Source organism: Gorilla gorilla, chromosome 21 (assembly GCF_029281585.2).
Source record: "Gorilla gorilla gorilla isolate KB3781 chromosome 21, NHGRI_mGorGor1-v2.1_pri, whole genome shotgun sequence".
In the NCBI taxonomy this organism is placed as follows: domain Eukaryota; kingdom Metazoa; phylum Chordata; class Mammalia; order Primates; family Hominidae; genus Gorilla; species Gorilla gorilla.
This window is the reverse complement of record NC_073245.2, coordinates 45,301,415-45,314,970: the sequence shown is the minus strand read 5'-3', so window position 1 is coordinate 45,314,970 and position 13,556 is coordinate 45,301,415. Positions and strand designations below refer to the sequence as shown.

Below are 13,556 nucleotides of genomic sequence, written 5' to 3'. Positions count from 1 at the left end.
GGGTCATGTCCCCAGTGCCAACACAGTACTCTGCACATCGCAGGAGCTTTAAATATTTGTTAAATTAAACATCGACTATGAGGAACAGGCTGAGCATAGAACTTATGATATATATGTATAGTTTTAAAATCCTTGGGGTCTTTTCCACTACACTGTATTACTATGACCATTCTACAGATGAGGAAACTGAGACTCAAGAGATGATATCAATGGCCCAAAGACACATACAAACATGAAAAGTTGAACTGGGTCTCAAACTTAGGACTGTTTCATGCCAAGACCCAAACCATGTAACTTGGGGGTCTTAAAACTTCCAATCCTGAGGCCAAGCCCTGAAGTGTGTGGGGCTCTGAAGACCTTCCCTCCGGCAATCCCAGCTTCAGGGAGTGATCACCCCCATTTGGAGGTGTATGGGGGCTTTCTGGGGAGAACCCGTCCCCTCCTTACCCCGTGATGCCTTGCACGGTGCTGAGGATGCCACCCTCGCCGAGCACGCCCAGGACACCCCCTCCTCCAAGAAGTCCTCCATCACCAAGGAGACCGCCTCCGCCGAGCAGGCCACCTTGGCCTGTGAGGATGCCATCGGCTGCCAGCATGCCTCCAGTGCCCAGCAAACCACCTGGGCCCACCGCCCCAGTGGCAACTCCAGGTGGGATTTCTCCAGGCCGCAGCTCTCGCTGGTGAAGCCTGCCCACAGGTGCTGCCCTGTATCGCCCGAGGCCCCTGTGGCCTCCATATGCATTCTCGGCACTGCGATAGCCACTGTTTCGGAGGTCCCTGATGCTTCCCTCGGACTCAAGGATCTCACCATATCGGTATTTGCCCCCCAGCTGAGCAGTGTTGTCGTTGGTCTCAATGTGACCATACTTGTAATTACCACCAAGTTTTTTGCCGTTGGTATATACTGGGGGGGGTCCTCGGACATGGAAGTCATTGTAGGGAATATCACCAACACCTCGGGGGAATTCAGTGCGTCTGTAGTCATTGTAATGGTGTCGGCCACCACCCAAAAGACCACCACCACTGCCACCCAGCAGCCCCCCTCTACTGCCACCCAGCAACCCCCCAGCACTGCCACCCAGCAGCCCCCCCCGACTGCTGCCACTGCCACCCAGTAAGCCTCCACCCAACAGATCACTGCCACCCCCTCCACCCCCACCACCAAGCAGGCCCCCCAGGAGACCACCTCCCCTACCACCTCCACTTCCACTTCCACCAAGCAGACCGCCCAGGAGAGGCCCACCACCATCACCACGGGCTTTACCCAAGGGCACCTCTCTCAGGGCCGAGTGGAGAGCATCACTTTGCTGCAGCGTGCCTGAAATGGCTGCAGAGAGGCAAGGGCATCAGTCCAGGGTTCCTCCCTTTTTTCCACCTCCAGCCCCCAGGCAGCACCTCGCAGTGTTGCTCAGCTCCCTGGGCCTCACTTTTCCCACCAGCGAAGAGCAGAGGCTGAATGGGATGACTTCTCCAGGCTGATCTAGCCCTGGCATCCTGGCCAGCTCATTTTCTGCCGGGTTTTGTCTGGTCTTACTTTAACTAGATTTGGACATCAGCCAGCCCTTCATGGATTTTCTTCATCGCCCTCCCTTCTAAGTGCTCTGCACTTTATAGCTTTAAAAAATTGACTTCAGGCCAGGCGTGGTGGCTCATGCCTGTAATCCCAGCACTTTGAGAGGCTGAGTAGGGTGGATTATGAGGTCAGGAGTTAGAGACCAGCCTGGCCAAGATGGTGAAACCCCGTCTCTACTAAAAATACAAAAATTATCCAGGTGTGGTGGTGGGCACCTGTAATCCCAGCTACTCGGGAGGCTGAGGCAGGAGAATCGCTTGAAACGGGGAGGAGGAGTTTGCAGTGAGCCGAGATCGCACCATTGCACTCCAGCCTGGGCAACAAGAGCGAAACTCCATCTCAAATAAAATAAAATAAAATAAACTTTCTTATGTATTATCGCAACTGATTCTTGGGAAATAGTCAAGGCCAGAAGTGTACCCGCCTGATGGATAGAAAGATTGAGGCCTGTGAGGTACTCAGAGATCACTTAGATAGGAAATAATCTCATTTTTTTATGCTCATGATAGCCTGGGATGGGTGTTGAGGGAGAAAGTATGTCCTCACGTGCTAGATGACAAAAGCAAGGTCCTAAGAATTGGAGGCAGGAATAATTATAGCTCCCACTTTTGAGGGCCTTCTAAGTCCCAGGAGCTGTGCTAAGTTTTCAAAAGGTCATTTCATTTCATTCTCGTATCAGTTCTCTGAGACGGAGACCATAATTACACCCATTTTACAGATAAAGAAACTGAGGCTCAGGGAACTCAAGTCATGAACTTAAGGTCACACAGTCAGGATTTGAACCCCACGAAGGCTGATCCAGGGCTCTTAATCACTGTTCTCTATTGCCTCTAAAGAATGAGCATCAACTTACCAGTATGGTGCTTGGCACATAGTAGGTGCTCAGGAAATGGTAGCCAAAAGAAAGAGGAGGAACTAAGGCCCAGAGAGTAGAATTCACCCAGCCTCCTGATGTGAACTCTGCTAGCAGGAGGAGGTTCCTGGGTACTTCAGAGTTGGCAGAGCTGCCCTGCTCACCCCATGCCAACCCTCACCCCTTCAGGGCTGGACTCACCATTGCTCAACACATCTTTCGTCACCCTGAGGACCGTGTTTGTCTCGTGGCTCGTGCCACACACAGCCACCGCAGACAGCGCAGCCACACACCAGGCCATCCACATGCTGGCACTGCTTCCCTGTGGAGGAGAAAGTGCAGATGCAGATGTGGCTGGGCGCCACCACCCTGGGCGGCAGGTAGCACTAGGCAGCCCCAGCCAAGAGTCATCTCAGGACCCTGGGACCCAGAGAGAGGGGAAACCAGCCAAGGTCACATACTGAGGCAGGGTCCAGAATTCCAGATACTACCTTCTGAGTTTTTCAAATTGAAATGAATCTGGTGACACAAAGCAGACCCATTAAACACACTGTTTCAGAGAATGGATGTCTAATTATCTCCCAAGATGGAATTGACAAATTGAGCATCAGGGAGATGGGTAATAGGGATTCCAACAAAAACACCAAACTGGGAGCTCGCAGGTTCTGAGGAACTCTCTCCAGCATCTACCCATCTACACATCTACTCATTCCTCTACATCACTCACCCATCTACTCATCTACTCATTCTCCCCTTCGTATTTATTCTCCTATTCACCCATACATTCAACCTACTATCTTTCCATCTATCTATTACCCATCTGTCATGGAAACACCCAGCAAGCCATATATCTATCCATCCAACCAACCATCCATCCACTCATCAACTCATTCTCCTCCATTTATTCATCTGTCCACCCATCCCACCATCCATCCATCTTCCCATATATCTATCATCCATCTGTCATCCAAACAGCTGGCAAGCCATATATCCTCCTATCCATCCATCCATCCAACCAACCATCCATCCACCCATCCATCCATCCACCCATTCATCTTTCCATCAGTTTATCTACTCATCAACGCATTCATCTAGCCACCCTTCCACACATCCAGCTCACCAGCAAACACTCTTCCCATCTCTTTGGAGGAGTCAGTTCTACACCACGTGGTTAATATTAATGGCTCTAGGTCAGAGATATCTTGGTCCTAATGCTTAGGAAAGAGACTTTACCTTTTTGAACCTCTGCTCCCAAATCACAAACAAGTTGTATCTGATACATAGTAGACACTCAGTAAAGAGCAGCTATTGTTATTACTTTGGGACTATTATTTCAGACCCCTAAGAACTGGGTGAGGAATGTTATGAGATTGGGGAGGTGAAACATGCTTTTGGAATGAGCTGCATAGCCTCTGGGAAACTTTCTTTTGCTCCTTTTGTGCGCTCACCCACTTCTCTCACTCCATCAGCCCCGGCTACACATCCACCAACCTCAGAGACTCAGCACAGGGCATGGCCTCTCATCTGAGCCAAGAAATTGTTGGTTTCAGCCACCTTTGTTTAGGCACACTCTCCTCTTTTTTCTGTCCCCATTTCTCTTGGACTTCATAGAGCCCACAAATTCTTTCCCTACTCCTATCTGCTCCCAGAAGAATATTAGAGGCATTCATTTACACTAGAATATAAAGGACTACTATATGCAATAATTTTTTTTCTGGTTTCCTCACCTCATCCTAACCTCACTTTCCAGAGAGCTGTGTTCAAAAAGGAATCACCCCTTTCAGTTAAAAAGATGGGCACCGATGGAAGATTTCTGGCATCAGCAAACAGCTGAGGAGTCTCCAGGAGGTAGCAAAGGCCCTCAGTACCCAACATCCCTGGGAAAGATGAGTGCAGCTCTGCGCACACATGTAATTGGCATGACCCAGGCCTTTTTGTTGATTCTCAAGAGGCTATCCTGACTAGGCCCATGCTACAGACAAGACCCCTGAACTTGGAGAGGGGACATCCCGATGGATCTCCAGGCTGGGACTCTCTCCTTATTACCTTCCCAGGCCTCTGCCTCCCCTGCCAGACACTGAGTAGAGAAGGGGCGCCTCCTTACCCCTAGGAGGTCCCTGCCGCTGAGTCTTGAGAAGTCCCGTTCCCCAGCCCCTCTGCTTTTGGCTGAGTCTGGTCACAGATCAGTCTTATATAGCAGCCTGAGGCTGAGCCCAGACCCCAGAGAGGGAAATACTGTGTAATTACAAGAGACTGGAATTCAGATTTGCTTTGCAAATCGGGCATTGAGCCCCAAAACCATAAGGGTTTGCGGTTTGTGGCTAATTCCAAGACCTGCACTCAGCCCCAGATGGTGTCACATGAGCTGGGTTTTATCAGCCCTTGGGCTGGGCACATTCCCAGAGACCCCAGCTAGGCCCCAAGCTTGGGGAACTGGAATCACCCCCAGATGCATCTAGTTTCTAACTCTAAGGCAGGCACTAGCCATTCCAGATGATCTGGGTAGACAGGAGGTGCCCAGGCTGGACTCAGCATCAGGATGACCCAGGTTCAAACCCTGCTCAACCCCCAACTCACCGTATGACCTTGGGCCAGCCACTTCCCTCCTCTGAGCCTCACATTCTTTCCATCTGGCAAATGAGTATAATACCTGCCTCACAGGGCTGATTTTAGGACTAAAGGAGACGAATATGAATCCAGCTCCTCAAACTTGGGACTGGTGCACGAATGTGCATTTTTTTTTATCTGAAAAACTTTCCTCACTCATTTCTTAGGGGTCTGAAATAATAGTCCCAAAGTAATAACAATAGCTGCTGTTTATTGAGTGTTTACTATGTATGAGATACAACAAGGTTTTTCCCAACTATTTCCTCATGAAATTTTCATACCTACAGCAAAGTTGAAGGAATTGTACAGTGGACACACATGGTTGTCATGTTGTTCCCACCAACTATACCCACCATTTACATTCTTGTCATATTTGCATCCATCTGTTAGTCCATCTTTTATTTTTTATGCATTTGAAAGTTGCAGACATCAGTATACTACCACTAAACACTTCACCCTGCATGGCATTCGGATTCTTTTCTTTATATCTTTAAATACAGTGACATGCACAAACCTTAAATGTTCATTTGCTGAGTTTTGACCATTTTTTACGGTCATGCAGCCCACACTCCTATCACAATATAGAACATTTCCACCACCCCAGAATGTTCCGTCTGCCTTTTCCCAGTTGCACCCTCCAAAACCTGCTGGGACACAGCCCAGACCACTTCACTTGGCATCCAAGGCCTTCCATACACACATCCCAGTCCTCTCTTCACACAGAGCTACTCATTCCTTCCATCCCCTCCTCATCACCCCCTGTGCTCCCTGCCTCTGGGCCTTTGCATATGCAGTCCCTGCAGTCTACAAAGCCTTCTCCAGATTCTAAGGGTGAAAGGTCAGCAGCTGCAGGAAGCTTCCCCCAGCCCCTACACTTCCTCTGGCCCATCCAGAGATCCCTGGGGCCCATAGTGAAGTGTTGTTTCTCCAGGCGAAACAGCTATGTGCCCCACTCCTAGGCCAGCACAGGCATAGATGCCAGTGTAACAAATGAACAAGTGAATGAATTAATTAACTCATCTTTCGCTCTTCACTGGACAGAGTGCTCCCTTGCTTCCCACCCCATAGCCCCAACCCAGGTCCTTCCTCCATGTTTAATCAATGCCACCTCCTACCTGCTCCAACCCTGCCCGTCTGTGAATTCTGAGAGGCAGGAGACATTTCTGTCTCCACCAAGGCCTGCTTTCAAGTCAAACTGGGAATAAACGTGTTTTGCCCCCGACTCCCCAAGGAGATGCCTCCTCCTTCCTCCCTGGAGGCAGTGGGGACTCTAAGGCAGGCGTCATTGATATAAGTCCTGCCAAGCTCAACTGATGTCACCCCTCACTTCTGTGCCACTGGGCCAGTCCCACCTTGGAACTCAGTTTCCCCATCTGCAGCGGGTGCATTGATGGAACCGTTAAGAGCACAGGCTCTAGAGCTGGCTGCTGGGCTTGATTTCTGCTGCCAGTTCTCGCTGTTTCCTTGGTTGTAAGATTGTGATTGGAACCGTCCTGACCTGCAAAGCTCTGGGAACAGGGCCTTGCACACAGCTGGGCTCAGCGAGTGGCATTTACATCCTTATCATCCTGGGTCCCACGTGGCAGCAAGTCTGGAGGGCGATGAGGGGCATGAGGAAGTAGCTTCAGCCCAGACCACCTCATTGCCTCCTGTGCGGGCTGGAGGGGTTCCTGGAATGGGAAATAGGGACTCCAAGAGTCACACACTCCTGCGTTCCCACATTCATCTGCCCTTTTAGCCTCAACAATCACTTCTCCCTGGCCTCCGTCTGGCCACCTGCAAAATGGGCATAATCACACTTTCCCAAGAGGGTTTTGAGAGTTACATAGGAAATGTGTGGAATGTCCCTGGAGCCTCGGAGCTCCGTAAACAGCAGCCCCCTTTAGTTTCCCTTGATGAAAGCAGACACTGAATAGGGGTAAGTTCTGCCCGGCCTGCTAGGAGCATAAACTTGTGACAGTGACTCTTTCTCAGTGCCTCAGTCTGCACCCCTGTAAAATGGGGAAACTAGAAAGGACATTTCAAAATGATGCTACTCATCCGAGTAACTCAGCTCCTGGGTCTTCCCTGTTTAAAGTCATTGTGGTTCCCCATTGCCTGGCACTTAGTAAGTGTGATAAAAATGTTTGTGATACAAATACATTACAGTTTTAAATGGAATACAATGCAAAGAGGGCAACTGTGCCTTTCCCCACTCCTAAGAGGGCAGGAACCAATGCACACTATAAGCTGTAGAGGGCGGTGCACACATGAAGGCGGTGCCAGTCACCCAAGGCTCTGTGCCCATTCTCAGTCCTCAGGCCAGCCTGTCCCCTGGGTCCTTCCTGGCCACCCTGAGAGGATTAGGGCAGCCCTGGCGCCGGGGAGATCACCTGGGCTTAGCTTCCAAAAGGTACCTTTGTCTGGAGCTGGAAGGACCTAGTGGGGGACGGCTGGAAGGACATCCAGATTCCCTGGGAGGTGACTCACCTGCAAGGTGACTCAGCCACACAGGGGCGAGGGGGTCACACTGGGGCTGCTGAGATTAGAAAACAGATCAGACCCCCCACCAAAACTCCACTCAGCCCTTGCCCCTCTGCCATGAACTGTCAGCCCTCCAGGGCTGCAAGGGGCTCTCTTCAGTCTTGCTTGATTCCTCACCCTGAGGGCGGAGTTCGGAGACTGGGGTCCAGAGGCAGGGGTGGGTACTAGGTTCAAATCTCAACCTTGTCACTACCTAGCTGTGTGGCCTTAAGCATACCACTTAACTTCTCTATGCCTCGGTTTCCTCAACTATATAATGAAGGTGAAGACAGTTCCTAGAAAGCAGGCCTGATTCAAGAAGCTGATGACATGACGTACCTAAAGCACTTAGAACAGTGTCTGGCACTTAGTAAGCGTGCAATAAATGCAGCAAGAACTTTCTGGCATAGCAGTGAAAGCCCAGACTTTGGAATTCGAGTCAGAGGGATCTGGTTCAAATCCTGCTTCTGCCACTTAGAAGCTGGCTGATTCCATTTCTCTGAGCTTCAGTTTCCTTATATGTAGAACAGGATGATAATATCCACCCATCCTGGGGGCTGTGAAGTTAAGTGCACTAAGGGACGCTAAGCATCTGACGTAGTGTCCAGCACACAGTAAGCGCTCATCAGAGGTTAACTGCTCTCACCTCTACTCTCTGCAGCTGCAGGACTCACCATGATGAAGCAGACACTGTCCCTGACCTTGAGGAGCTCTTGGGCAAGTGGGAGAGTGAGACTGAGGCAGTGACCAGTGTGGCCCATACAATACTGGGCCCTGCTGCCACATGGGGAGGCGCTGTCCTGTATATGAAGGATGGCACGGGTTTGCCAGGCACACTTGGAGGAGAGGAGAGGGAATGTTCCAGGAAGAGGGAAGAGCCGTGCAAAGGCCTGGCTGCACATTGTTACTCGTTTTCCAGGTGCCAGGCACTCTTCTCAGAACTTTACAAGGATTGTCTGGTTTCATCCCCAGATGACCCATGAGTAAATACTATAATATTCCCACTTCACAGACGAGGAGCCCGAGGCACAGAGACAGCTCTGCTCCCTCTGCGTGCTCCAGGAGGAATCAGCTGAGGCCAGGTCACAGGCAGCCTTAAATGCCAAACCTTGGAGCTTGGAGGCTTTCCTGTTGGCACCAGGAATCCAGCCACTGCAGGGCTGTCTGTGACAGTGAGAGACGGTCAGAGGAGGTCAAGGATGGGCAGGAGGGGGATGGGATGAAAGAAAGAAGGGTGGGAGTCAGGGAAGGGTGTTCCTTGTGAGAGATGAGGAGGGACAGCTGGGGCTGTGCATGGAGAGGAGATAGAATAATGCAACCGTAACGAGAGCTAACTGGAACTGGGGGCTTCTTACGGATGGGTCACCATCCTGAGTGCTGGTTTAATCCTCAAAGCCATAATAGAACATCCTCAAGTTACTGATGAAGAAACTGAGGCTCAGGGAGAAGAAATGAATTGCCTGAGGCCACATGGCTCACCAGAAGCCAGGAAGGGATTTGAACACTAACAGCTAACTCAAGCCACTCATTTAACCATGATGGGAATCAGTAGCACTGGAAGTGTCTGGAAATCAGACACAGGAAGATAAACCCGAGCATGTCACCCAGCACTGGCATGTAGCAGGCACCAATAAATGTAGGGTGGATGAATGAAAAGAAAGGACGAGAAAAGGGAAGGGAGGGTGGGACAGAGGAAGGGAAGGAGGAAGGGAAGCAAGGAAGAAGGGGGGAAGATGGATGGATGCATGGATGGATGGATGGATGGATGCATGAATGGATGGATGCATGCATGAGTGGATGGACGGATGGATAGATGGATAGATGGATAAATGGATGGATGGATGGATGGGAGAATGGGTGGTGGGTGGATAGAATAATGGATGGGTAGAAAGTTGGATGGGAGGGTGGATGAATGGTTGAATAGGAGGCTAAATGGGAGGGTGAGTGGATGGATGGATGGGAGGCTGGATGGGAGGGGGGATGGATGGATGGATGGATGGATGGATGGATGGATGGATGGATGGGAGGCTGGCTGGCTGGCTGGTCGGCCGAATGAAAGAGTTGTGGACAAATCTTCAGATGAGCTCCAAGTCTCCCCTGCCTATTGCCTAGCCTCAAATCCTCTGAGCCAGTTATCAAAACTTGGTTGGCACTTCTTCACTCAGGCCATCTGTAAGTGCCAACTTGGGGACATTTTTCACCAAAGGTGCCCATCGTAAGCAGTGGGGAGAAGCCCAGGACCTAGAGGCAGGACCCCTAGTCTCTCATCCCAACTCTGCCGCTGTGTGGACCAGGGCCAGCCAAGCCCTGCTCTGGCTTCAGTCTCCCCATCTGCACCAAGAGTGTTTGGCACAGCTCTGATCTGAGCTGTGTCCATGTCTGATGTGCAGCCAATAGGGACCCCCCACACCACAGGGCAAGAACAAGTCTCACTCATCCTTGCTTCCTGGGGTGCTAGTGCCTTTGCTTCCTGGAAAGCTCCTATTCTCCCTTCAAAATTCAGCTCAGATATCACTTCTGATAAGCATCCCAAAGTCAGAAACAGAGAAAAACGCAGACTCAGAGAAAGAAAGTGAAAAGTAGAAGTATTTAGAGAAAGAGAGAGAGAGAGAGAGCTGGAGGCAAGGGGGGCAGGGACAGAGAGGAAGGCAGAACAGGACACAGAGGCTGCCCAGGCCAACAAGGTCAGTTTGGGACTCAAAGCTACAATGACAAGGCCCTGAGTCCCCTCGCCTCCCAGAAGCTCCTACCTGGAGCTAACGAGGGCACTGGACGCAAAGGCCAAGTCAAGTCCTATGTGACTGGGGAATAAACCAGCCAGGAGATACCGAGATACAGGAGTCATTTATTGAAAGCTCAGGGTTTGCTACTGAGGCCCCAGAGCTCTCTCTGAGGCAGTTCTATGATTAGCCAGGCAGTTCCCACCCCAAACTTGGAGTAGTGCTTCAGGGCCAGAGGGCATTTTTACTGTCACCAACATCAGCTAGAGACTGGGAGGGAAATTAAGGCAGAGTAGACAGGTGGTCTCTAGTAGTCAACAGGGAAGGCTGGTGGCCATGTCTCAGCCTCAGGATGCCACGGTCAGCACAACAGCATTCTGCAAGGAACAACCACTCGTGGTTACACCCCTGAGTCTCTGCAATGCCCCATCCCTGCAGCCATCTTTACTCCCCTGCCCTGGGATTGGCCCTGTACCTGGAACACAGCAGGCACTCATTAAATGAATAAATGAATGATGAAAAAATGACATCCAGTGTGGGACAGGCTCTGACTTGAGGACTTAATAGACTCAAGTTCAACTGCCATTTCTGCTATTAATTTACTGTGTGAACTTGGGCCAGAAATCTGACCTACTTCAACCTTGGTCCTCATCTGAGAAATGGGTACAGAACTCTCTGCTCTGCCCACCTCCTAGAGCTACTCCACCACCCAAAGTTAGGCTGGTTTGAAAAGGATTGTGAGGCCATATCAATATTCCACAAGAAAAAGGGTCATGATCCATTGGTCATATCTGCTGCAGACACAAGATAAGGGAGAGATGGCATATATATTTGTTGCTGTTGGACCAGGGGAACTGTGATTCTGTGAGTGAATCTTAGGTTCCATTCTAGAGGCCAGACATGTCTCTGAATCCAATGAGAAAGAACTCCATGATTGATTGATGATGTCTGCCATGGGCAAGAAATGGAGGAGTGGTAGCACACATGTCATATATTTGCCATTCCTAAGTTAAGTAATTTGTAACTCACTGAGAAATTTAGAAAATGGGTCAGGGACAGACAAGAGGATGAAGCAAAGCATTCCCCTCATTAGTTTCAAGCAGAGCTTTCCAGAGACAAGCTTAAGGCCCATCTGGGCCATATCTGCAGAGAAGGCTCACCTCTATGATCTCCAGAACTGAATTGGAAAAATTGATATTAAGAACCTTAGGCAGGGGAATTCCAACATCCAGGGCCACTGTGAAAAGAGAATCATTGAAAACAAAGGTACATTGGTGGGGAGCTCTTGGACCCTAGGGACCCTCGGACCCTGCTGACCCTATTCCATCACTTTCACTAGCCAGCCAGTTCTCTTCTCACAGAATCAGCTTCTTATTGGCAAACTCCTACTCATCCTCCTACACCCAAACAAAAATGTCCCTATTCTGTATTGTGTCAGTGGTGCCCCCATGTCAAGCCTCCTAAAGGCTTCGTCAATCCCTTACACACTCTGGGTCATCTATATTCTAATCATTTGTTTATATGATTATTTCCTACTAGACTGTGGGAGCTTAAGGCAGGACTGAGGTCAGATCAGCGCTTGAAGTCCATAGGCTGGCAAGATGTAGGTGCTAATCAATGTCATTTAAATGGAAAAGTTGGTGCCTCAGTTTCTGCATCTTGCAAATGAGGATCGACCTCTCTCTCTGGCCTCAGTGTCCCCATCAGAACCATAAAGAGAGGCAACAGACTAGACAATCCCAAATTCAGACACTCCATGTGTCCAAGAGAGCAAAACCTGCCATACCGTTAAGCTTTGGTGCATACACTGCCCAGACCACATGGCTGAGCCATTCTTCTAAACGCGATCCCTGCAACAGAACACAAAGGGTGGTGGGGGTGGTGCTCTGGGGTGTGGCTTTACAGGCAGCAGCATCCCCTTCCCAGGGAGAGAAACCCAGGGGCCCAGCTGCCTCAGCCTCCCCCAAGCCTGAGGACACAGCTCCTGGCAGGCACAGGGCACTTGGGGATGGCCTGGGCAGTCCACCAGTGACCCCGAAAGAGATTCTGTGATTTAGGCTGGCTTGGAAGAAGTGCCTTCCTGTAAGACTCTGTTGGGGCTGGAGGTGGGCAGTGCCTAAGAAAGAGGGAAGGAAATGTGCCCAGCTCCAGTCTATGGGGTCTGACCTTAGATTCCTGTCAGTTTAGGGACTCTGAGAATGTTCTAGAACCTGAGCCCATGGTGAGATTCCAGAACCTCAGAACTCTGTAAGAAGCAGGAACCTCGGGGCTCTGTGAGCTCTGAAATGGAACTTGCTGAGTTTGGGAAATTTATTACTTGGGAGAAGTTCCAGAATGATGGACCCCTGTGAGGTTCTAGATGTCCACAACTTTGTGAGGTTCCAAGACCGTGGAAGATCATGACATTCACTTTCCTAAGATGATCACTGTTTCTCTCTCTCTCTCCCCACTGCCCACCCACCCGCTCTCTCACACACACACCCGCCCTGATATTTGCCCACTCTGGCTTAATTGGGGCGGAGCCCAGTCCTGAGGTCAGCTCAGCCATATGGCCCATGACTCATGGCCACCCCCTTTCCATGCCACACCTGAAGACTCTCATCACTGCCAAGCCCCTCACCCTCCCAGGAACTTACGTCAAAGGCATGGGTAAAGGAGGAGGCCACCTTGACACTGAGCCTGGTGGAGAGAAGAGAGATGCTGGGGCCCCCGCTACCCCCAACCACCCCTGTCCCACCCCCAGCCTGCCCCACCATAGCTCTCAGCATCAGGAAACAGGGTTACCGGCCCAACACTCTGCCTCTATCCAGCCTTGACTCAGAGACTGTTTTCCTACCTGTAAAATGGACCCAAAGGGACCTAACCTCCCTTCTGAGGCATCATGACCACCACCTTTGGCCTTGGCGCCTTTGTCTGACTCCCAGCTATTTGACCCTGGGCAGGTGGCTGAACCATTCAGAGGAGTGACCCTCCCCCAGACTGAGCACTGGACACAGAGTGCCTTGCATACAGCAGGTGCTCACTCAAGGCAGCAACTCACTGATGGATCATATCTGGCCCAAGTGCAGATTCAGGGCCAGAGCCTGGGCATGCATCTCTACCTCCTAAAAGACTGAGGCATGAACTGCCATCAGGAAGTGGAGGTGCACCCAGGCAGCAGGCGAGGCCCTCCATCAAAGTCGGCAATGGGGCAACAATGGAAGGCAGGTGCCAGCAGTGGCCTGAGGAGCCTGTGGGGGTGCTAAGACGGAGTCAGAGGAGCACTGGGTGCCTGTGGCATAGGATGTCAGGTCTCAGCAAT

General features: G+C 50.8%; 1 protein-coding gene across 4 annotated transcripts in view; it reads right to left on the bottom strand.

The window, feature by feature from the left end:
* Window positions 1-13,556, bottom strand: part of LOC101127754 (BPI fold-containing family B member 3) — a 58,103-nt gene that overhangs the window by 27,396 nt on the left and 17,151 nt on the right. For 2 of the 4 annotated variants that reach the window (XM_004061995.5, XM_055373316.2), the window contains 4 exons: window positions 12,892-12,934; window positions 12,042-12,105; window positions 11,416-11,492; window positions 10,361-10,632 (listed from right to left, as the gene is read on the bottom strand). In XM_004061995.5, coding sequence (XP_004062043.3) covers window positions 10,603-10,632; window positions 11,416-11,492; window positions 12,042-12,105; window positions 12,892-12,934 — 214 coding nt within the window. In that variant the 3' untranslated portion in view covers window positions 10,361-10,602. Of the gene's footprint in view, window positions 1-447; window positions 956-1,264; window positions 1,328-2,627; window positions 2,749-4,530; window positions 4,585-10,360; window positions 10,633-11,415; window positions 11,493-12,041; window positions 12,106-12,891; window positions 12,935-13,556 lie in introns of those variants that run through there. The other 2 variants (XM_063702408.1, XM_004061996.5) reach the window with 2 other exon arrangements.